The 23,100-nt window shown below is 36.1% G+C and overlaps 4 protein-coding genes across 5 annotated transcripts; 2 read left to right on the top strand and 2 right to left on the bottom strand.

Annotated features, from left to right (window-relative positions):
• Nucleotides 1-317: 317 nt before the first annotated feature.
• On the top strand, nucleotides 318-2,116 carry Lamtor2 (Late endosomal/lysosomal adaptor, MAPK and MTOR activator 2). Its single transcript, XM_014353310.3, has 3 exons — nucleotides 318-542; nucleotides 770-932; nucleotides 1,020-2,116. The coding sequence occupies exons 1-3, from the start codon at nucleotides 475-477 to the stop codon at nucleotides 1,167-1,169; spliced, it is 381 nt and encodes a 126-aa protein (XP_014208796.1). The 5' UTR covers nucleotides 318-474; the 3' UTR covers nucleotides 1,170-2,116.
• Nucleotides 1,408-8,259, bottom strand: inc (BTB/POZ domain-containing protein inc). 2 transcript variants are annotated; one of them, XM_023391055.2, is made up of 4 exons: nucleotides 7,484-8,255; nucleotides 6,810-7,106; nucleotides 6,139-6,264; nucleotides 1,408-4,238 (listed from the first exon to the last, which is right to left on the bottom strand). In XM_023391055.2, the coding sequence occupies exons 1-4, from the start codon at nucleotides 7,679-7,681 to the stop codon at nucleotides 4,209-4,211; spliced, it is 651 nt and encodes a 216-aa protein (XP_023246823.1). In that variant the 5' UTR covers nucleotides 7,682-8,255; the 3' UTR covers nucleotides 1,408-4,208. The 2 variants fall into 2 exon arrangements, with proteins under 2 accessions (XP_023246823.1, XP_014208778.1); XM_014353292.3 differs by lacking the exon at nucleotides 1,408-4,238 and having other exon boundaries at nucleotides 5,658-6,264; nucleotides 7,484-8,259.
• LOC106638259 (glucose-induced degradation protein 4 homolog) lies at nucleotides 8,134-12,207 on the top strand. The gene is made up of 4 exons (XM_014351352.2): nucleotides 8,134-9,061; nucleotides 9,197-9,364; nucleotides 9,432-9,664; nucleotides 9,786-12,207. Exons 1-4 carry the CDS (start codon nucleotides 8,915-8,917, stop codon nucleotides 9,847-9,849), a joined length of 612 nt encoding a protein of 203 aa, XP_014206838.1. The 5' UTR covers nucleotides 8,134-8,914; the 3' UTR covers nucleotides 9,850-12,207.
• A 1,456-nt stretch (nucleotides 12,208-13,663) lies between these two features.
• LOC106637768 (orphan steroid hormone receptor 2) lies at nucleotides 13,664-20,557 on the bottom strand. Its single transcript, XM_014350697.2, has 8 exons — nucleotides 20,247-20,557; nucleotides 16,406-16,754; nucleotides 15,764-16,081; nucleotides 15,423-15,690; nucleotides 15,017-15,321; nucleotides 14,721-14,926; nucleotides 14,367-14,644; nucleotides 13,664-14,283 (listed from the first exon to the last, which is right to left on the bottom strand). The coding sequence occupies exons 2-8, from the start codon at nucleotides 16,664-16,666 to the stop codon at nucleotides 14,018-14,020; spliced, it is 1,902 nt and encodes a 633-aa protein (XP_014206183.2). The 5' UTR covers nucleotides 16,667-16,754; nucleotides 20,247-20,557; the 3' UTR covers nucleotides 13,664-14,017.
• Nucleotides 20,558-23,100: the final 2,543 nt, after the last annotated feature.

Below are 23,100 nucleotides of genomic sequence, written 5' to 3' on the forward strand. Positions count from 1 at the left end.
TGATAGCTGCATGTGTATGTGTTCGTGTATGCAACATCATTGCATAATATGCGTTTGTGTTTTTTTTCATGTGTCAAATGAATTTTACGTAGTTTTTAGGTATATGGCGTTGACTTTTTGACATTTAACATATTTTGCGAAATCTTTTTTTTATCATTGCTAAATTTCATGTCTTGGGCACGGAAAAACAGCTCTGAAGTCAGCATCGGTCGTGACGGTCATTCAAATTTCGCGGCTGTAACGAATAAAAAGAGAGGAACGGAACATGGAACGTAGATGGTGGGGGTGGTTATGTTGACAATTTGCACACACGCAACGATCGTGTTCTGCGTTCTGCTCCAAAATAAAGCGCACTGATTGTAAACACATAAACACATTGTACATCAGAGAAAGTATTTCACTTTTTGACAAGATAATTGGATAATTTGTTTACGATCAGACGTAACACTGTGACCAAAACTGTAATACCGAGCGATGTTGAAGCCAAAAGCCCTCACCCACGTTTTGAGTCAAGCTAACACTGGAGGTGTTGAAAATACGCTGTGAGTAATTATAAGCGATGGTGACTATTTTTCATTTTTGTGTGCTAACTTTCAGTTCTATTGCTCCAAGTTAAATGAGTTGCCGTTGCTTAAAAAATACAAAGTTTATTAACATAACTCCCGATCAATCACTGATTTGGTGTTCATCGTTGAAAGTTGCGTTGTAAATTGTTACTCTGAATCCACAATTGCTTAAACCTAACACGGTTCATAAAATGCATTTACAGATTACTCAACAAAGACGGAAGATTACTAGCGTACAGCGGTTATGGCGATAATGACGCTCGAGTAACAGCTGCTATCACAACAAACATTTGGTCAGCATATGAAAAAAATGGGCGATACGCTTTTAAGGGAGACGAGCTTAAATATGTTCTTATGGAGTGCACAGTGAGTTTTATTAATGTATACTTATCATTTAATAAGAAAAGTGGCATGATTTCGTTTCCCTCGGCTAATTAAAAATTAACATTACAGGAAGGAAAAGTTGTTATTACAGAGGTAGCAAATTTATTGCTTTGTTTGTGTGCAAGACAAAATGTTGGCTTTGGACTTTTGAGAGAAAAGGCACAGGCTTTGGCAACATATTTAGACCAACCCTTAAAAACAATAGCAAGTATGCCATGAACAACAGTTGTTTGTATAATTTTTTTTTTAATGTTAATTAATTTAAAAGATATATTTATGACTGACCCCTAGCATTAATAAAAAAAAATTATTTTTAGTGATGCATATTTGTTACATATACGAAGATAAAAAAATTTTTTTCATACACAATAAGTTTGTTTATTCTTATTTTTTTATTCGGTTTTTTTCAGTACAATTCACAATTGATACAAACAATACGTATGTTTTTTTTTTTCATTTACTTTATGTCTCGTGTCTCCTTGAGTTTTTTTAATACATGCATACGGTTGAAGATATATTTGTAAAATCCATTATAAGTATACGTATTTTTATAGTCATCTATAAATCTTTTATACTTCGTCGCTCTGTGGAAGCTGTTGTTTGTCGATTTTACTATGTACATCTTTACTTATTGCAAACGACTTGCTTTTACGCAATTACAGTACAAAAGTATTGGTTGAGTTCGAATCGTATATGCAATCCACAATACATTGATGGTAATATATATTTTTTTTTAAAGATCTTTTACACTTAATTATTTCTTTCTTTTCTTTCCCCTTGTTTTTTTTAACATTGAGACGCAATTATTACATATACATATTGTCGAGCGCGTTTATTTTGTTTTTTAATTTTTTTCTATTGAAAACTGCATCGAGTGATTACTTAGATTACCTATACTCTACATTTGCTAAGAACTGTATTCTTTTTACTTAAGTAGTTTACTCACTGTTTGTAAAAGTGTGCCTTTCATAACTTTTGTGTATATGTATATATTAAAGTTTTATTTAGTGAGTACAAAGAATACAGCTTTTTTTTATCACAAAAATTAAATACCACTTACGTAATGACCAGAGTGAGATGTCGGAACACTACTGACAAGCAATAACAAATTATTCGTGTATATACTAATGTGCAAATAAAATCTGAATCAGGTAGTCTGTACTTTGATTAAATATGGTTATTAAATAATATTAATATGATCATTTTTTTAATTCAAACGCTATATGACAGCGTTATGGCATCTGGATTTTTCAAACTGTTCTAATGAAAGAAAAAAAAAAAAAAAAAAAAAAGTAGTTTTGGTAAGTTTCTCAAAAACCAGAAAACTGTTGCCTTTTGGTTTGCTGAGAAATTGTAAGTAAACCAGCGGCTACTGCAAAAACAGACTCAGATATACAGCAAGTTGCTGTAAACTTGAGTCCATTTTTGCAGTAGACTATTAGGATGATAATGCAAACAATTTTTCGGCAAATGGCTTGTACACAATAAATATCATCTATGCATGTTTCTATGACTATATATATATGTATTCATATACGAGTGTAAACGCAGTAGGTAATTTATTGTTAATATTGCACTCCACTATCAAGGTATTTTAAAAACGTCTAAAATTAAGTGAATCTATTTCGATTAAACTCAAAATACGTGTCACCACTACTTTTCTTCAAGGCTATGATTGCTAATTTTTAATTAACAAATCTTTCCTATCGATTCAAGTTATCTGACTACGTTATTATATATTTTCTCTCACGTGAACTACGTTTATATTATTATGCTTAAATACGTTGGTCTTTGTAAGCTTCACTGTTTGATCTTTTTTTAAATTTACATAACACAGTAAAAAATCGTATTGTAAGTTCACGTATGTTTGTCGGTGGCAGTGCAGAGGTACAAGTATATGTTATATTAAATTACAATACATTTACACGTGCAGTTGTACGTCATAGAGGAGAGAGACGAGACTGTTTTTATTATAAAGAGCGTTCATGACAATTTTTATTTTTATTGTACTTGTCTTTTGAGTATAAAACATGTAGTAAATCATGGTAGTTATTTACCCATGACTAGCAATAAACTAGGCAAGAGCTTTTTTTTTGTAAACAACGTAATCCAAACGTATGCAAGAAACAGTCTTTGACTTGTATCATAAATTATATCGTGAGTTTCAATAATATAAAAAGATCTTGTTTAAATTTAAACCAGACAGCGTTTAATTAACGCTTAAAGTTACACTTTTGCAAACTTTTTTTTTTTACTCTCCTCTTTTTCAAATTTATTATGTGCATTCAATTAATTCTTCAGCAATGTGAAAATGGAGAAAAACAATTTTTTTCAAATCAAATGATTACATCACAAAATGTCTCAATTTCAAACCATTTTCCATTTGTATTGCTGGTCTCGTCAATCTCGAGTTCGTCTTACCCCTTTTTAAATGATAAATTTAAAAAGGATAGTGGTAGTTTAGTACCATTTGGAAAATTTCACTCAAGTTTCATAAAACTCGTCCAACTCCGAATAAACGAAACTTGGATATTAAATTTCAGCAAGTTTCGTCAAATCTTGTTAAACTTTAATCCTATTCGACTCGTTATAAAAATTTTCTTAAAAGATAAAACTAACTACTTAATTAATTAATTAATCGATAAATTGGTTCGGTAAAATTTGTTTTAGCGAACAAACACTTTTTTCCTCGCGTATGGAAGAAAATTTATAATAGTAATGATAATAATTACAATAATAAAAACAGTGAACATTGCGAGAATAAACACTGGAGAAAAAGATAATGACAGAGCCACAGATAAACAATGAAATAATCACGTAAACGTGTGCGTTAAGTGTCTCTACGTGGATATGCGCTACAGCGCACTCCCGTATCATTGATAATAGTAATAATAATGTGTTTATCAAGAAAATATCGATAATTTTCTTTGATTATTTTTTATACTCCGATCCCAGTCTTCTTTCTTACACGTGCGACGATAAGGAGAAGAAGAATAAAAATGTGGGAATCAACGAGTGACTCTGTATAAAATAGCGTGTATAAGTGTGTCTGTCGTCAGAAGGGAGGAAAGAAAACTGCAGAGTTAACGACAGGCGTTTTTTCTTCTCCCTCTAAACATGATCTTGGTCGTTGTGTCTCCAGTTTGCCGTCATTCTTGCCCACGACATACTGATCCTTGACTTTTTCTTAATGTAATTTAGTAGCGGCCGCAATTTAACAAAACAGCCGAAGATCGAGATTCGAAACGACGTCGTGTATTACATACGCGAGCCTTTTTGCTGTAGCACCTAAAATAGAGAAGACATCCAGACCACAATTTAATATTATCAAGTCAAAGCGCTTTGGATTTGGTATCGTTTTTTTTTTTTTTTTTTTTTTCGTTTGCACTTTTTGTATTTACTTTACGACAACGAGTACAGTTAAAAAAATCAATACATCCTACACATTTCTAATCATTTTTGCTTTTAAATATCTACTCTTGTCATTCATAGCAAGTCAAATGGATGTGAAATTGTGTATAGTTCTATGTAATTGTGAAAAACGTAAGGTTGAAATAGTTAGCTTATAAAATGAGACAATGGAACATTGTACGTTAAAAAAAACAATGACGTGGAAAATAATAATTTTGTTGTCAATCAATTTTTTCATGACAATTTGTAAACATTAAAAAAAAAAAAAAAAAGTCATACATAAATTACTGGATGTGTGCACAAAGCAAGCTAAAAAGCATACAAAAATGTATTGGAGCCCCAAAAAACCAAAGAAAAAAACACGCTTGAAAAAAAAGGGAAAAAAGATGAGTCAATATTGTTAATTAAATGTACAGCCTTGGCGGTAAGTAAACGCCCAATCACCCAAAAAGCAGCAAGGGTCTCTAGAACTTACACACATTGGCGCACGCCACCTTAGCGAGAGTTTTTTTTTTTAATCCATCCTTTACAAGCAGCCTGTTGCTCTTTGCTTTTTTTCGTTTTTATTTTTTTTTTAAATCCAAAAACACCACACAGAGTGTGTGAGAGAGAAAGAGGGATATTGGATGTATGTATGTGTACGTGTCAGTGCGTTTTACTTGGCACGCGATAAATCGTGTGTTGAGTATTGCACTTACACACTGGCCTGCATGCACCGTTTAAGTGTCATGCGGTACGCAGAACAAAAGGGAAAATCACTATATATACCAATAAGAGGAATAAATTGTTTTTACATTTTCAAAATTCTTTTATTCCAGTACTATACTGATTTTTTTTTTTTTAAACCTAATGCATGCTTGCCATTGTACAATCAAACACAGATAAAATACCAGGACATGGATTAAATATACATTACGAGGTTTTGTACAAAATACCACAATATGAGTAAATAAAAAAAAAAAAACATGTGTATAAAATATTACTTATATAAAATATAAATTTATACATACATGTGTACGTACAAATGTATACACAAATGTATCATGCGCATGCAGATAATGAATCGCTAATGGTAGATAATATTGATGACTAACGGCTATTCGTATGAGTACCCGTAATATTTGCAATGATAATTTTTGAACCTTATTTTTTTTATCCATTGCGAATGTTATATACTTATTTAATTATTTTACATGGTTGCGCGTGTTCTGCGTGAAATAGAAATCTATATATTTTATAAAAATAAGTAAAAAAAAAAAAAAAAAAAAGATGAATTTAAAAAAAAAAAACCTCAGCATAATTTATTAGTCACACACATTAGTACTTCAATAAAATATCAATGAAATCACCAAATAATAAAGGTTAATAGAAAAAATACTGCTATAAATCTCAGTTTAAGACTGGCCACACGTTATACAGCATAAAACGTAAATTTAAGCATTGGAACGTTTTTTGAAATTGTATAAGCAATGGAGTAGACAAAGCAGTAGTCAGTCCCAAAAATAGTATAAATCATAGGCAACGTTTTATAATTTTAACTACTATAGGTACCAATAATAATGATGATGATGATGATGATAATAATAATAATAATAATAACACTACTCTAAATAATAATAATTCGGTACATTGTAAATTACATCAAGAAATACTAAAAAAATCTATAAGTTGGTAAGAAAAAATATATAAATCTGATAAATAAATATAGCTAATCGCGAGAAGTAGAATGATTCTGGCTGGGTTGTGAATGCGCGAGATTTGAGGAAGGTTGATGTACCTTGACGCGTTCTGTCGACTCCTGTTCTTTAGGTAGTTGCGTAGATCCATATTCTCGACTGACAACGCACAAAAATTCAGCATGATCGTCGTTGCCGTAATTGTATTGAGAGCCAATATTGATTAGCTAAAACAAGAAGCAAATCGTTTGTAAAATTTTTGTGAACTGTTGAAAATAACACTTAGAAAAATCAAGTGACATGGAAGACGCCGACAAGTAGGAGTACTATAAAAACTTGAGCATGAAAAACAGAGGTTTTTGGAAATATACTACAAAGATATTAAAATCAAGATTTATGGTTAAAAATTTTTGGATAAAAATAGTAAAAAATAAAAAAAATCAAGAAAAGTAATTAAACAAAGTCTAAAACTATGTAATTTTTCACTTTTTACAAGTAAAAACATGATAGTCATAGTGTATTCACATACTTTACATTTCCTTATCTACGATTCTTACTACTGGCAAGTATCTGACATGCTTGTAAGTAAAACATCGACAATAATAATGTGTTAGGAAAATGATAAAAATTGTTGAGCTGTATACAGACTCGAAAGTTTATCATTTGTTGCTACATCAGATTTAATATTTTGGAAGATAGGAGAACTCCGTACTTGCTCAAAATAAAAAAATATTTTGTTCAAAGTATTTATTTTAAAAATATAATTATGAACCTGTTCGAATTTCCATCCATCCGACATCGTAGACACCATTTGCGTGAGTTCATCCTCGTGACACTGTATGACCCTGTAGACGTGTTTTTTGGAGTCACGCACGGGTCTCGCGTCTCTGAGTATGATCCTCTCCTTGATCAGTCTGATGAGCTCGATGATATTGTAAAACTCGGCTTCTTCGAGCACACCCTCCTCCTCAAGATCTTTGTTTATAACGAGTTTTCCATGCCGCAGGTAATTGAGAATCGGACTAAAGTACGTTGGATCTCTGTCTATGAGATATGCCCCGGTTTCGTCCTAAAATCACGACCGTAGGAACAAGCAAATAAAATATAGGCCATCGCGAAAATGAAGAGCATGTGCATGTTGACTTGTCTGGCCTTGTGTACACATGTACATACATACATCGCTTAAAATGTACATAGAGAGACGAGGGCAAGAGGGAAAAAGACATGAGCACTGCTACAGGTATACGTTATAATGTGTGGAAAAAAGCAAGCAAGATAACATGTGAGCAAGGGGTGCTCTCTAGAGAGCTATTGAGGCGCCCCTGCTTGTATTAAATTATTAATACATCACACTTTTGTTATTTATAAGCATTGTGGTGATGTTCTGCTGTATAAACAATAAGTTAATATTACAGATAAAAAAAAAAGAAAAAAGAAAAAACTAACCCTGTCTGATATGAGGTCAGAGTCCTCCTGGCAGAGTCGATAGAGAAACGAGTTGGGATCTTGCATGAGGGTAGTCTTGGCTGTGAGGAAATACGTGCCGCCGACGTTTAGCCTCACCCACTGCTTGTTGTGTCGTTGGGGCAAGTGATTGTTTTTCTGTCCGACGGAATGCGAATTCGTGTCCCCAAACTCGGCCATATTTGCACACGCAAAACTAATTATATCCGAATAAAATAGTAATCACACACTCGCGCTGTTGGCTTAAAAAACGCAACAGAGGCAGTACAGCACGAAGCCGTGAGTCCCACTAGAACTCCAGCATTTATGGTTCGTATTAAACGCTCTTAAACACCGCAGCACTCTCCTCGAGTCCTCGTACCTTCACTCTGACCTTATCTCTCCCTCGTGTAGTTTAAAAAGTATCCTGTTTAACAAAACTACACAACAACAACTTTCGCCCCACTACACAGCCTCCGTCTGATGTGGTTCGACTTCCCTAGCGTTTCTACCTTGCAGACAGCCGTTCCAGTTCCGCGTTTCTCGCTCGCAAAGGGAAAGGTGGCGGCGCGGCGGCGGCGCTGATGCAGGCGTGCGAAATTATTTTCTCCATCCCTTTTTATATATATACTTATTTTCTCTTCTGCTTGTTCATCAAGTTCAGCATCAGCTTCACAGTTCGTTCGTTCGGTTGAATGATGATGAGTTACGCGAGTACAGGTGTAGAGTGCGACAACGCAAAATAATCCGCTCACAATTTTTGCACACGACTACACTCAACTACTGTAGGCTAAACATATTATAGCTTTTATAAATGCACGTTATGTGTCGGTGGTAAGAGCAAGAGAGAGAGAAGAGAGAGATTTGTCGACCGTCGACGAAGAGGTGCAGAGAGTGCAGTGCAGACATCGGTAGTCGCGACAGAGAAATCACTGGTCGCGAACTTGCGAGGGTTCAGTGAACATCCGTGTGTTGCCTTACGCGTCTACTACTCTACTTATCTATTCGATAATCAGCAGATTGCAAGACTCTTCACCGCAACCGACAAGTCGTAGAGGTACTTGCCCTCCGGTAAAGGGCAAGGACTCTCAAGTAACCACATCAGTTGGGTCCTAACACGTCCTAATGGCTGTCACGGTTAAGTCGGACACCTAGCCAGCCCGCCAGGTCTACAACGTCTACGGGCGTCTACCTTCTTATTCTTCCCTTCGTTGTGTACTGTTATCATATTAATCCACCCCCAACTTGTGGAACAAGTGCAAGATTGTCGCGGGGTGATTATTGTTTTGGAGGCGCGTGAAAGAGACGAGTTGGAAGGAGAAAGAGAGAGGAAGAGTGAGTCCGGTCTTGTGATGCCGAGCGGCGACTCGCTCATCCGCTGGGCGAGTTCCATTGACTATTACGGCGCTGTCTGAATCGGGGGATAACGCGAGGATGCCGGTCAAGGTGGACGTCGTGCCGCCACCGCCGGCAAACTCGAAACAGCCGGGTGTCACCAAGTCGCTCCTCTACAACGGCTCTAGGTTTCAGGGCTCCCAAAAGTCCAAAGGCAACAGCTATGATGTCGAGGTCGTCTTGCAGGTATACCTATACGTATTACACTTACATGCCGACCTGGGCCTTTGATAAATATTTCTTTCATCCAAGCATCTGGCTCCTGTTGTTTGGCCTTTTAATTTCTACTTGATCCATTTAAATCATTTGTTCGTTTTGCAGCACGTGGATGAGGAGAACAGTTACCTTTGTGGCTATCTTAAAATAAAAGGTCTTACCGAGGAATTTCCGACGTTAACTACCTTTTTTGATGGAGAAATTATCTCTAAAAAGTATCCGTTTCTCACGCGTAAATGGGATGCGGATGAAGATGTGGATAAAAAGCATTGGGTAAGTTTGATTGGGGAACTGGATTTTTATCAGCGAATAAATATTAATACAAGGCTTTTTATTTCAGAGCAAATTTGACTCGTTTTGTCAGTATGCCAAAACCTTTAATTCTGATACATTTGATTACGAAGCATTAAAGGGAACTGATTACGTTTTTATGAGATGGAAAGAGCACTTTTTAGTACCTGATCATACAATCAAAGATATCAACGGTGCCTCTTTTGCAGGCTTTTATTACATTTGTTTCCAAAAATCTGCTGCTTCCATTGAAGGTTACTACTACCATCGCAGCTCTGAATGGTAATATTTCGTCAAATGACTGGACAAAATAAAATCACGGATTTCCGTTTCATCGACTTTATAATGTTTCTTTGTGTTGCATATGATGTGTTTAATTTATTTTTTATTTTTTTTTTTATAGGTATCAATCCTTGAATCTTAGGCACGTGCCAGAACATAGTATACAGATCTACGAGTTCAGGTGAAAAAAGGAATGCACGCCGTCCACTTTGAAGACAGCTCCGTGATTCATTCCTCGACTAGGTTCTTGCGCGCTCTGAACTTTCGTGATGGTTCTTGTAATGTTTTTGCGTTAATTTATCATAACACGCGTTTGTTCTTTGATAAGCAGACTAGTGCCTCACACATTGGTAAGTGATAGTAAAAGCTAATGCGCTTAATATTATTTGCATCCGCGTTTTTTTTTCCTACAGCATTAAAACAATAAAGCTAATGTGTTTTTTTGCTTTATTCGCGTTGTACCACTTATGGTATTCTTTTGATGAAATTTTTACAAAATTCGCGAGATAATTGTATTGATAGAAAAATTATTGTTGACACATGCTAAGACTTACACTAAATATTTTTTTTATTAGTAGTACTTTAACCATCTTTTTAATAACTTCTGATTAGTTAAACAATTTTAGAATAATTTCCTACCTAGTCAAGCAACAAGATTCAAATTTTGTAGCTTTTAATGTATTAAAATGTTTGATTTCAACAGATTTAAATGTCACTATATTACAACAACTTTAGTTGAGAAGCATATTTATTTTATGGATAAAAGTTGATTGTAAATCAAAAGATTATAATCATTTGAAATCTGTTTGAATCAAATAGGTAACTCATGACTATGGCATTAAAGTTGAAAATTTTAAAATTAAAGATTCATATTTAAATCTTTAAGTTGAATTATTAAAAATTAAAGAGTTCTTTATTTATTTTTAATATTTTCAAATATTTTGAATATTGCAAACATTTTTGTGATCAAGATTTAAATCATACATGTATTTAAGACATGTACGTAGTTGATAATAAATAGGAAAAGGAATTATTTCGTTATCATTTATAAAAATAATAACGAACAAAAAGGTTTTAATCAAATTCACATGATTGTTTGAAGAAATCTTCTGGGTTCAGATTTTACCTCACATTAACATATAAAAGAAAAAAAAAAAAAAGAAAAAAAAATTCAAAAATAAAAATACTATATAATTTAAATCGAAGTAAAGAATCTTCCAAAATTATCTTTTGAAAACAGCGTATCATACGGATGTGGAAAGATCGTCATTATCGATAATAATACGACATAGGCTTAGAAGAAAGATATGATTAGTAAGTGAAAATGGGAGTGGATCCAGAATTGACAACGATAAAGAAAAAGAGGAATATATAAGTAGATTATTCTTTTTTTTTCTTTTTTTAATGAAATTTATATTCTGACAGTTTCCGGTTGTACGTAATCATTTTTACGTACATTGCGCGAATAGACTGTTGTTGTTAAAAAAAAAAAAAAAAAAAATTAAAAAAAATAATTAGCAAGTGTCTGTTGACAACATGAATTCATTATCAAAGCTGATAAAAGAAATCACGTTGTATTTTTTTTTCTCGTGCGCGTTTTTTGTTTTGTGTTTTCCACGACGATTACAATACTGTATAACGTTTTACCATTGAAACATGGCGAAAAATTAATTTTCCCTTTCCTTTTTAAAAAATTTTTATTTTTCTAAGATTTTTTGCATGTATTTTACATAGACCATTTTTCTTTCTCTTATTAATTTGATGTATACTGGATACTATTCGTGCGGGGTATGAACGAATTATTTTTGTAAATCTTTAAAACTTTTATTCCGGCAATAATGGGCCTGAATGAAACGAGTGCATGGATATTTGATACTTTAAAAATCTTTTGTTGTGTACATATAATATAGATATATATGAAGAAACGATTTTCGCATTTAATGTGTGCAAAAGAAAAAAAAACAAAAAAAAAAAAAAGAAAAAAAATCATACAACAAACATAAATTAAAAGGCAATATTATACATAGTGGCAAAATCGTTACATCAACTGTCTGTACTTGCGAGTAATGTTTATTTAAGAAAGTAGTCACAATGACGATACTTAACAAAGAATGTTATTAACGTGTCTCTTCTCCCAATCGATACTATCTCTATAGTGTACAAGACTTGACAATTAAGAGAGAGAGAAAGAGAAGTTTTATTAAAATGACAATGATGCTCATGACTTGATGATTAAACTTTTTTATTGAACCCTTAATTTCTTTTTTCTCTCGCTCCAATGGCATCAAGCAATCATCGCATCTCGAGAAATAGCAATGGCAAGAGGTCAAACATGATACTTACATCAAAAGCAAAAATAAAAATGAAAATACATTGAATGTCAACTCGGAACTAAAAGACGCTGAAATGGTGCGTTCAATGAAAAGCAAATTATAAATTGTAAAATAGCTTCGTCTGTCTTTTTATGCAAAATAAAAAAAAAATGGGTTCGTTTAAACTAAAAACTGGCTCAGTTCATTCAACCGTATACATGAAAAACTCTATCCCTCAGTTCTGTCGTCTCCGTCCAAGTCTTCGATACATACGACACCCGAACCACCGCCACCGCCACATTTGCCCTGCAACCGCGGCGACCTCCTCATCGGCTTCTCATCACCCATCATCGTCCAGATAGATCTTTTGCGTTTCTTCGCTGATCTTTCCTCAGGTTTTGCCGTGGCCGTCGACTATTGCATACAAGTCGTGTGTTATGAAAGCGCGTTTAAATAGATCCGATGACTCGCACGTCTTCGTTTTCTCCTCTCATTCCTTTGGACCACACATCAGAGTTTACAGAAAAGGTCATCGGGAGAGAAGAGAAGAAAACGTGCGTGCACGCGTGTGTGTGTGACCACCGAGCGTACCTGTCCTAATAATAGGTCCGGATTGGCACAAACGTCACGGAAGCTTTGGAAATCGGCGGAGCTTGTGCCATAATTGAGGACACCGTTGAAGTCGATGAATCGCGAGTCGAACTCGATTTTTGCCTTTATCAAGCCGGTGTAGGCTTTTTTTACGACTTTTATGTTCACATCTGCCGGCTCTCCAAGACTATTGGGATTCGACGTTGCAGTTGGTTCGTCGTCGGTTTGCGTCGTCGCATCGATCGTTGGCCAATCGGGGTTTTTTTCCGGACACTGACATTGTAACTCAGCTGTGGGGAACGAGTGAAAAAATGCGCGATTTTAGCTTGGGGCCGTTACGATGTTACATATATACCTTGGTCGGGCTCACCGGTAATGTACATTAGCTTCTTTTGGATTAACATAATCGCTTCGGCGATCTGCAGAAACAAATCTTTTATTAACGAGTAAACGTCTTTTTGGTACTCGAGATTCGTCGTGGGCGTCGATACCTTTTCCAAACTACACTTGATGAAGTGCACACCCTTTTCCAATTCTTGTATTATTTTGATTAACGACGTGCCATCGAGTCTCAACTTATCGTCGGTTTGGGCATTCGCCTCTTGCGTTTTACTGGCTTTACTTTTATTTCCCGTATATACAACGGCGTCCGTATTTACGGATTTGTCCATTTTTTTTTTTTTTTTTTTTTTTTTTTTTTTTCACAACATTCAACAAAACTTTAAAGTTTGTTTGCAAACTAACCGCACTTTTTACATCGATGTTTCCCAACGTTGTTTCGCTGAAACAAATGACTGGTAAAATAAGTACATACACATGAAAATTCAAGATAGATGTTCCGTATTAAGTAATAAACAAAGAATCGTGTAACTATAATAAATTTTTATTCTTCATAGTCTTCAGTAAAGTAATTACAAAATCACATCGCCGTTGTATAAATATATATATTTATATATAAGTATTTTTTTATTTTTTAGGCACGTATAATAATTGTATATTTACATTGCAACTATCCCTACTCAAACATTTTCCAGATTGCATATAGTAGAACCAGTCTCTTGAAAAAAAAAAAAAAAAACAATAATTTCTCTTAAAAAACGCAAACAATTATTCCTTTCTCGTAAATATCAACGTTGTATAATTAATTCTCTTTCTTTTACTTCTTTTTTGAAAACTGTGAAAAGTATTTGCACCAACAGTTGCGAGCACAAACACCGTAAATTGCAAAAGTCCTATGAAATACTGAAATTAATTCATATAAAGTTAATAATACAACTCTTATCTTTCATATTACATGCAATACGCTTACGGTTAAAAGTAATTAATAATCACGTATTTGGACGCCTCATTGGAACAAAAAGTACCAAACGCGCGTGTACTTATTGTCACAATTATGTTATCTCGTAATAAGATTTTAAGCTTTGATAAAATACAGGTCCCATTGCTATTGTCATCCTCTCATCTGACTCTCAGGCTCCATCTTGCAGCAGTCTTGCATGGTAAGTATGTAAGGCACTACACTGGCTACGCTCACGCGACCAATCAGTCCCGCGAAGAAGAGATCTTCCAGTATTCGTGGATTTATAGAGCGCAGCGGCGCTAATCGCAATAACAGTCTTGGTAACCGTTCGGCACCTACTCTCTGTTGCAACTCCGTCCAGGCAACCTCTTGTAGTGCTTGAACGCGTCTGTGCCACTGTCCGTCGAGAACATTGTCTGAAAATATTTTTACCATTAAATAAACGTGTGTGTTTAAGGAATGAGTTTTCCTTGTCATTCGACTGCCAAGTTTTTATTACCTGCACTGAAAAGCGTTAAGGCCTTAAGGTACGCATATTCGATAGAATCTACTTGCAGTCTATGAAGCGAACTGACACAGTCTTGTAAGCGAAAAATATGTTCTGTCACGGACTTTATTTTGTTTGCCGACATTTTCTCTTGTGCTATGTTTGTTTGAAGATGATTTATGATCCAAGTGAGAATACTGGGAAGAGATAGAGTGTAAGCACACTGTGCCAAGCCAAGGGTAAATAATTGTCCCCACGAACTACGCACCAACGTCGTTTGTACTTCTGAACTGTAATATAATGAAGACGTGAAAGATCGTTGCCGACATATTATTTTCTCTGAGTGAATTGAAGGAATATACTAACGGAAGTGACTGAAAGACCGGTATTCCTCTTGCCCAGTGCACTGATAAGAACAGCAATCTCGCTGCACTTTCACAGATGTAGTGTATCGATAAGTATGCAGGAGCTGGACTAGGCGCTCTTAATTCGAAATGCATGTGCTTGTCAAATAGAAGCTGACCACAATTCAATTCTTCGTCCGCTTCGTTATCACCAGTACCATTGATGCTCTAAAAACATTTTTTTTTTTTTCAGTTTTACAAATTGAAGTGAAAACTAACGCTATACTCGCTTCTTCGAAAAAATTAGTATTTACTTACATCTCCAGCTATTAATTTTGCCATGTTATCTAAAGCATGAGAAATGAGAAGCCGTTCGCGTGCCAACGTCAAGGCATCACTGAGATCACTATCACTGCTGTGGTGGTCTTCCATACTGGGGCTTTCCGGCTGCTGATGCTGCTGTTGCTGCTGCTCCCAGGCAGGTGTAGGTAATGTTGGTGTGGTTTCAATAATGATGGGCTGTGGGACTTCGGGCTTGACACGCGCGCCGCGATTACCACTATTTTTCCCACTAGTTCCGGATTCATTAGTCCCTAAAACGGGCTTCCTTTCATGCTGAACAGCTGTAAAGATGATGATTACAGATCAACAATTATATACTTATTTGAGTGAAATTTTTTTTATAAAAAAAAAATGGGAAAAATTTTCTTTAAAGATGACTTACAGTCACTTCTCATTCCCATTGCAAGGCACTTTTGCAGCCTGCAGTACTGACATCTGTTCCTGTGGTGTTTCGTGACTTCGCAGCTTTTACTCCCTCGACATTGGTAACCAAGTTGCTTGCGAATACTCCTTTTGAAGAAACCTTTACAACCTTCACAACTGATTGCTCCGTAGTGTCGGCCACTAGCTCTATCTCCACAGACAACGCAAAGTTCGAGCGACAAGCCTAAGCCTAAGCAAGAATTTCGTCCGTCCCTGGAAATTTTCATCTGAAAAACAAAGAAAAACGCGATGTTAAAAAAAAAGTTTGAAATAGGTAAACACTTTCATTGAAAAGTTTACCTCCATATCAGCACCAGCATTCCCTCTCATGTGGTCAATGCCAGCCTGAAGGTGATGATGTATCATACCCGCAGCTGCCACGGCGGCAGCCGCTGTGTAGTGTTCAACACCAGTTACTTCCTTTTTCAATTTGTGTTCCGTCATTTCCAAGTCCTGAGCATTCTCCAAATTACTGTTTTGCAAATCCAAGCCGATGTGATGCCTCCTGAGCGATCTGTAGTCTCTTACCCCGATATTGTGCATATCAGGCTTATTGTCATTTGGTTTGTTATCACTGCAGCCCTTTAATTTGCCGTCAACAATAGGCTTTGGCTCTTTCTGAAGAACAAAGGAATGGAAAAAAATCAAAGTCACTACATTAAAACAGTATCACACTAGTTGCTATAGCCAGGTATGTGTGTAATAGAATTGGAAGAAAAAAGAGCCAGATAGTGGGTACAAGTAGTTAATGGTGAATAGATAAAATAGTCAATGTGCGACGTAACCGAGCCAATTAGAAAAAAAAAAAAAAAAAAAAAAAAAAAAATGGAGCAGGTAGGTTCGAAGAGAGAGAGAGAGATAAGACGAGTAGCTATTATAGAGAACGAGAGGGAGAGAGAAAGAGAGCAGTACACTACTTATAATAGGCGTATGTATACATACCTCCGTGTCTGTGGGTTCTTGTTCCTCGTCTTCTTCCTCTTCTTCCTCATTATCCTCTTCCTCCTCGTGCTCCTCCTCGTCCTCCTCCTCGCTGTTGTTGTCTTCGTGGCTGGCAGCTAACCGCTGCTGCTGTTGGCTGCGACGATTACTTTTCGGAGCACAATGCAAATTCACTTGCTTCTCCTGCTGTTGATGGTGATGATGAGCGGCAGCAGCGACGACCTTCTCGCGCTGCTTCTTTAACTCCTCGTCCCTCTCCATGTCTCACTCGACTCTCCTGGGATCGTGTTGTTTCGATCGTTTTCCTCTTCTTTTTTTTTTTTTTTTTATGCCTCTCCACCGTCTTTTCCTTAAAAAAAAAATAAAATAAAATAAAATAAATAAATAAATAAGTTAATTAAAAATAAGAGATACTTTAATAATGTTAAAAGAAAAAATAAATAAATAAATAAGGAAAAACAAATAAAATCGTGTGTGTGCTACCGTAAGCGCACCAGCTCACTCTCGACCCCCTACACTCATCTCTCTTATACCTTTATTTCTCCCGGCTAAAAATAAAACAGATACACACATCCCGACAACTGTAAATCGTAAATGACGCTCGTGGCTGCTGCTTCTGCTGGCGTGCACTGCCTCCTGCACACACGGCGCACCATGCACACGACGTATTAAGATGGAAAGAGATAATAGAGAGAGAGAGAGAGAGAATGTAGGCGGAGGTGGGGGATCGCGAGATCGGGAGGCCGCGCGTAAGCAACGGATGCAAGTTATGTATACCTGTATGTGTTACCCAGGTAGGCGCTTAGGCAACACCACCTGTGCCCCCCCCCCCCTGTATACGTATACCTGCACGCTCCACGTCGATGCTCGCGATCCCCCATCGTCGTGTACTTGCATGCATATACATCCGTTCATCGAACTTAACACACACACGATGCCTCTTTTGCTATTCTCGCTCTCTGCTCTGATTTTTTTTCGCCGCATAAGTATATATATGTAGGTAGCGCGAGAGGCGAGCGGCTGCTCTTTGGTCTATTTCTACCGGTTTCCGTGCGCGCATTTTCTACGGTTCTTGGCCAACTGAATTTCAAAATCGGCAACATATGTACCTAACGATTCATCGATCGAGACGCGTTGTGAGAGAGAAAAACATATTCATTAATTTTTTTTTTTTTTTCAAGGATTTAGAAAAATCGGTTCGAGTTTCGGGAAAATGATACAAAGAGCAGACCGAGCCATGATGCGCCACAATTGTGCGGATGTACGAGTAGTACTTAATTATTAGGGAAAACGCTCCTTATATTAAATAAGTATAAACCGACGAGGACGATCTAAACGCGAGGATCGAGACGATGCATGATCGGTAACCGTCAGATCGGCATAAGAGCGGGAACGTGCGTTTATTTAACTCAATCATGACATTGTAAAAAAAAAAAAGGGGGAACCCCACATTTATATACATAAACATACGAGGGAGCAGCATATAAGAAGAAGAAGACGAGGATGATCAGAGGAAGAGGAGGAGATTGCGCGGTGCTGGCAGGTAGCCAGGAAAGAGTCAGCGAAGAATAGAATAAGAAGATAGGGAATGTATACAGGGGGAGAGAAGAGAGCGGAACAGAGAGTAATATACCAATGCACCCGTGTAACAGCGAAAGCGCGCGCGGATCGGCTACCTGGAGCTATAACTCTCTATCCTATGTATATAGCATATCCTTTATAGGTAGGCAGGTAGGTATACCTACTCCACCCAGGTGCATTCTTTCGCTCTCCTCCTCTTCTCCTTCGCCCCTTGCGTATACATAGATACATACGTGTAGTACGTATATATACCTAAATGTAACGTGGTCGAAACACCAACGCCACCCTAGTCCGAGAAAAATTAAATATTCAATAAACAAACTGATGGAATCGACGTATTAAAAACTGCTCTTTTCAGAAATGCAATTAGTAAAAACTGCCAAGTGATATCATTTAATGCATTTTGTACGATATAACGAACTTTCACAAGTAGTGTGGACACACCAAGTTCTAAGATAAAATAAATGTAGGTATTTGTTTCCATCTTCCTTGTTAACACTTTATAGTAATTAATTTTTAATGTAAATACATTTGTATGATTCATGAAATGTTATCGTAAGAGTCCATAATTATGTATTTGTACAGTTGCAATTGTACTTGCTGCACATTGTGTAATGTGTGCATTCATACATGATCATAAAATAATAATTATAAAATTACACATGGCTCATTATCCTTCTTTTTCATTTATCTACGGATGTTAACGAAAGAATTCTACATTGGAATCATAATCGTTTTGAAGTGGGTTAGAAAATTTTTTTGTTACGTATTATTTTTCCTCACTGTTTGACTTTAAATACTTATACCTTAAAAAATATAAATTTTATGAGATATATAATACAATGAGAACTACTGGTGGCTGATGGTGCCAGTTTGGCAGACGACGCGTTCCCCGAGTCCCAAGTACAAGTAACCAAGAGTAGCCAACTCACAGCAACAAAAACTCCTATCTACCATTGGTTCACCCAAGCTATTTGTTATTTCATATTTTATTGATATTAATTACTTTGCAATTAAATCATAGAGCAATTTGAAGCGCCCTAAGAGCAGTTTTTTCTAATAAAAATTTCTTTTAAATATTGATATATTATTAGGTTTATAATGACTCGCGAAGTATTGCCTGTTACCGGGCACTTTAATTTGCATTAATTAAATAAATAGAAAGGAGCAGTTTTTACTAATTGCATTTCTGAAAAGAGCAGTTTTTTTTTTACGTCGATTCCATCAATTTGTTTATTGAATATTTAATTTTTCTCGGGCTCTAGGGTGGCGTTGGTGTCGAAACGAGTGCAGAGAGAGTACGATGCTGCTGCAAGAGCAGGGCGCGAGAGAGGCGAGGCAGCAGATGCTGACCTTTCGGAATTTAAAGCTATGCGTTACACTTTATGTTGTACCATCTCATCTCTCTCTCTCTCTCTTTCTGCTCTCGTTCATCGTGTATACATGTATATTCTTTCCCCTTTTTCATCCTTCCCCACAGCTACCGCGAGGCTACCTGTTTCTTCAAAGGTGCTACACTTGTTCCCCTCGTGCCTCTCTTGACTTTTCTATATATATTATACCTGCTCCTGCTATGCTTGATGCACTCCTTCTCTTTGCCTATATACATGCTGCAGCTGCCGCTTGGCTCTCTTGACTCTAACATGTATTGTAAAATGCATGTTTACAACTTGTGTGTGTGTGTGTGTGTGTGCATGTTAACTCTCTGCTCGCGTTTTCGCAATTTTTGACGCAAGCGAATCGCGCCGAGCGCACCTCTTTTTTTCTCTCTCATTCAAACATTTTAATCGCCAGGGGATCTATACATTGTAGACTTTCATAGGCATGTACATGTAACTTTCCACGGACTCGGTTTTACTAATAAGTATTATTTCCTAAAGGTTCGTTGTGAAGAAGGGGTTGTATTTGTATACATATAGTACACGCATAATATGAATCGGATGAATGAGCAGCGCCGCGTTTTTTTTTTTTTATATACCGCAATCAATCGGTCGATGAATCACGTGCGCACACTGTTATATACAGAAAGAGAGGAGGAGAAGCAGCTTCTGCAGCTCCGTTATAATAGGGCCGGATACAAAAAAAGTCAACAACAATGCAGGAGCGCGCAGGTGTGAATGGACAGGAAAACACGTATATAATGTATAGCATCGTAATTTATATGAACAAGTACTGTACGTGTATTACCGATCCATACCGATCTCCATACCGATTTTTTTATACCCATGATATTTATTTATGTGCATAATGATGTACTTACAAAACGAGAACAGCAACAACAGCGTGGATGCGTGTGCAAGTGTATCACAGACAGAGACGTGTGTTTTGGGTGATTAAAAAATTGTGTATAATCAGGAAACAATGCACTTTGATCGAAGAAGAACAGAATTAGCAAATTGAGGAATAAGAGGGGCTGTCGAGTAGGTGATGCCTTTGCTCCTTGACACGGCACCACCGCTGGTGTATATAACATACATGGGGGTATAAATATGTGTGTGTGTGTACCCGATCGCGGACGCGGCAGCGCTTTATATACCTGGAGTGGAGCTTACGGCGAGCAACTGCCGCAGCCTTCGCTGACGCGGCGACGGTGAGCCTTTGCTCTTTCGGAAGGAGGAGGAGGAGGAGGACGGACCAGAAGGAGAAAAAGAACGAGAAACGGAGGGGTGCGGTAGCTAGCTGCTCTTGGTATATAGTCCCAGTTAATCAGGGCGAGAGAGAGAGGGCCAGCTACCGCCGACGCCGCCTTTACCTGACCGCCCTGCCCTGCCCCTGCCTGACTACTTCTGTGTGTGTGTGTATGTGTATGTGTACCTCAATGCCCCTGCCCTCGTGTCCTGCCCTGCCTATATACTCTACCTGTCGACCACTTTTCTCTTCCTCTCTTGTATATTGGCCTGCCCTCTCGGACATACCTTATATATATAATATATATATTGCCTCCTCACTTTATGCACCCTTTTCCTCTCGATCCCATATACTTACGTACCACGAAGGTATCTGATAATATCCTCTTGTTTTCAGCTATTTTCACATGTAGATTGAAGAAAAAAAAAAAAAAAAAAAAAAAAAAATCATGCATAAAAGAAAAAAAAATCATCTTCGAGTTAAAATTAACTTTGGGATTTATAGCAGTGTAAAAATGTATGACATCTCCCGAGAGTCCGAGGTATACACAACAATACGATGATATTATGACCAACATGAGATATATAATATTAGGCTTGTTTGTTATTTTGCACCCGTACACCGGTGTCTTTGCATGGTAAACATACGATTTTTCTGATCAACCGTGTACCGAATAAAAATATACTTTTACGCGGAGCGAGACAATATAGTCACTATTTTTTTTTCGTCAAAGTATAGGTGAAATATTAATTTTTTTTTTTTTAATTTTCAATCGATTTGCACACTTTTTCTTTTACGCTCGTTTGCGACACAGATTTTAAATTTACTTTTATTCTTTCACCTAGTGTACGAATTTTCATATTAGAAATTAAGTTATCAGTTATAATTACATTGCGCGCGTTTTTCCACATTTATCAGTTTTTTTTTTTTTTTTTTTTTTTGCGTCATTTAATCTTTCTATCCAAGATATAACGAGCGATGGAATGAAAAAATGAGAAAATCATTACAAAAGACAATTCTTTTTTCAGATTCGTCGAATGTATCATCAAAAGTATAGATACTTACTCTGGTATATAGATTAAAACTACTTAAATTATAAACACAAAATTTTTTTTTATTATTGCTAATCAACCGGTACGTTTTGCAAAAAAAATGGTGCAATCGCGTATAGATGCGGAATGCGCAATACAAAAAAAAAAGACCTCACCAGCAAGTGTAAATGCGATTAGCTTTTGTCTCTTTGCAAATCATATAAGTTATCTCTTGACAGCCATAAATTTTACACTTAAATAATATTCAATTATTTTTTTTTTTACCGCCCATAATTGCGCTGTACCTACAAACTTCCCCTCGAATTATTTGCCGAAGTCCATACCGTTGAATTACAAAATGAAGAAATACAAATAAAACAGTTCGTTGAACAACACAACAACAGAAATGTGAGTGAATTGGGCATGTATATTTTAGGTATACTTCTCCCCTGAAGGCAAATCATATATACTTTAGTACCAGTAAACCGTTTAAATTGAAATTATTATACTATGGCTCGGAATAAAAATAATTTTGAATTTAAATGACATTAGTATTACATTTAAATATTGAAGACCTGATAGTTCAAAATTGATAAATGTACGGAAATTGCGCAATATATTAGCGGTACGTACGTTTAGCACGTATCTTTGAAAATTTGACGATTGTGCGTAATCGAGAAAAGTTGTTAACCTCAGTGATGTACTCGTACGTACATTTTTTTTAAACACTTCCGATACGGATGTAAGCCCAAAAATCAAAACTATCGAAATTGTTGTTTGCCCAATGCAGTAATAAATTTTACACGACAGTATATGTTTGTAGGTATAATAATAGAGCTGGTGAATTAGTTCATAACAAATGGATTTGGTAATTTATCAAACGCTTATTAGTATATTTCTACATTTCATTTAACAAACGCTTAAAAATGTTAATAACATCGAGTAACACGGTAGCTAGGATTCAGTGATACATGTTAAACATATCCAGGCCTATTCATAATTTAATACATTTTTTAATTTATACAATATCATGCAATTGGGTAAACATATCATACTAGATAATCAATAATTATTATAGTCGTAAAGTCATGTGTACACAATACTACAAGAAATCGTTGTCGTTATCACGGACAAAAGCAGAGTGTTATCAGTGTTATCACGAACATTATTGAATATAGTAGATAAGTACACATTTATTTATTTCCATACACGGCTTTTAAAACTTGTTTTTGTTTACATCACACCTTAATAAAGATCGAGATTCAAACCCACGGCCGTTGATGGATTACAAACAAGTTCTTGCATTTTTATACCATCAGACTGACAGGAAATCAGTATATGCAAGTAATATTCGAGCATTTAAAGGAATGTTGTGTTTTTATATAATGTAAACATAGAGGAAAAAAGGATTGACTCTCCAATAAGATAAGGGATAATTCAATACAGGAAAAACCT

Source organism: Copidosoma floridanum, unplaced genomic scaffold (genome assembly GCF_036245765.1).
Source record: "Copidosoma floridanum isolate Cflo_tuat_1 unplaced genomic scaffold, Cflo_Japanese_pri ptg000007l, whole genome shotgun sequence".
Taxonomy (NCBI): domain Eukaryota; kingdom Metazoa; phylum Arthropoda; class Insecta; order Hymenoptera; family Encyrtidae; genus Copidosoma; species Copidosoma floridanum.

Coding starts and splice junctions, on each gene's coding strand:
- Lamtor2 (XM_014353310.3), top strand. CDS start 475: ATGTTGAAGCCAAAAGCCCTCACCCACGTTTTGAGTCAAGCTAACACT. Junction 543..769: donor GGAGGTGTTGAAAATACGCT/GTGAGTAATTAT, acceptor ATGCATTTACAG/ATTACTCAACAAAGACGGAA. Junction 933..1,019: donor ATGTTCTTATGGAGTGCACA/GTGAGTTTTATT, acceptor TTAACATTACAG/GAAGGAAAAGTTGTTATTAC.
- inc (XM_014353292.3), bottom strand. CDS start 7,681: ATGGCCGAGTTTGGGGACACGAATTCGCATTCCGTCGGACAGAAAAAC. Junction 7,107..7,483: donor CTGACCTCATATCAGACAGG/GTTAGTTTTTTC, acceptor TCGTGATTTTAG/GACGAAACCGGGGCATATCT. Junction 6,265..6,809: donor ATGGATGGAAATTCGAACAG/GTTCATAATTAT, acceptor TTCTTGTTTTAG/CTAATCAATATTGGCTCTCA.
- LOC106638259 (XM_014351352.2), top strand. CDS start 8,915: ATGCCGGTCAAGGTGGACGTCGTGCCGCCACCGCCGGCAAACTCGAAA. Junction 9,062..9,196: donor ATGTCGAGGTCGTCTTGCAG/GTATACCTATAC, acceptor TTCGTTTTGCAG/CACGTGGATGAGGAGAACAG. Junction 9,365..9,431: donor ATGTGGATAAAAAGCATTGG/GTAAGTTTGATT, acceptor TTTTTATTTCAG/AGCAAATTTGACTCGTTTTG.
- LOC106637768 (XM_014350697.2), bottom strand. CDS start 16,666: ATGGAGAGGGACGAGGAGTTAAAGAAGCAGCGCGAGAAGGTCGTCGCT. Junction 16,082..16,405: donor AAGAACCCACAGACACGGAG/GTATGTATACAT, acceptor TTTGTTCTTCAG/AAAGAGCCAAAGCCTATTGT. Junction 14,645..14,720: donor CCGGTCTTTCAGTCACTTCC/GTTAGTATATTC, acceptor ATTATATTACAG/TTCAGAAGTACAAACGACGT.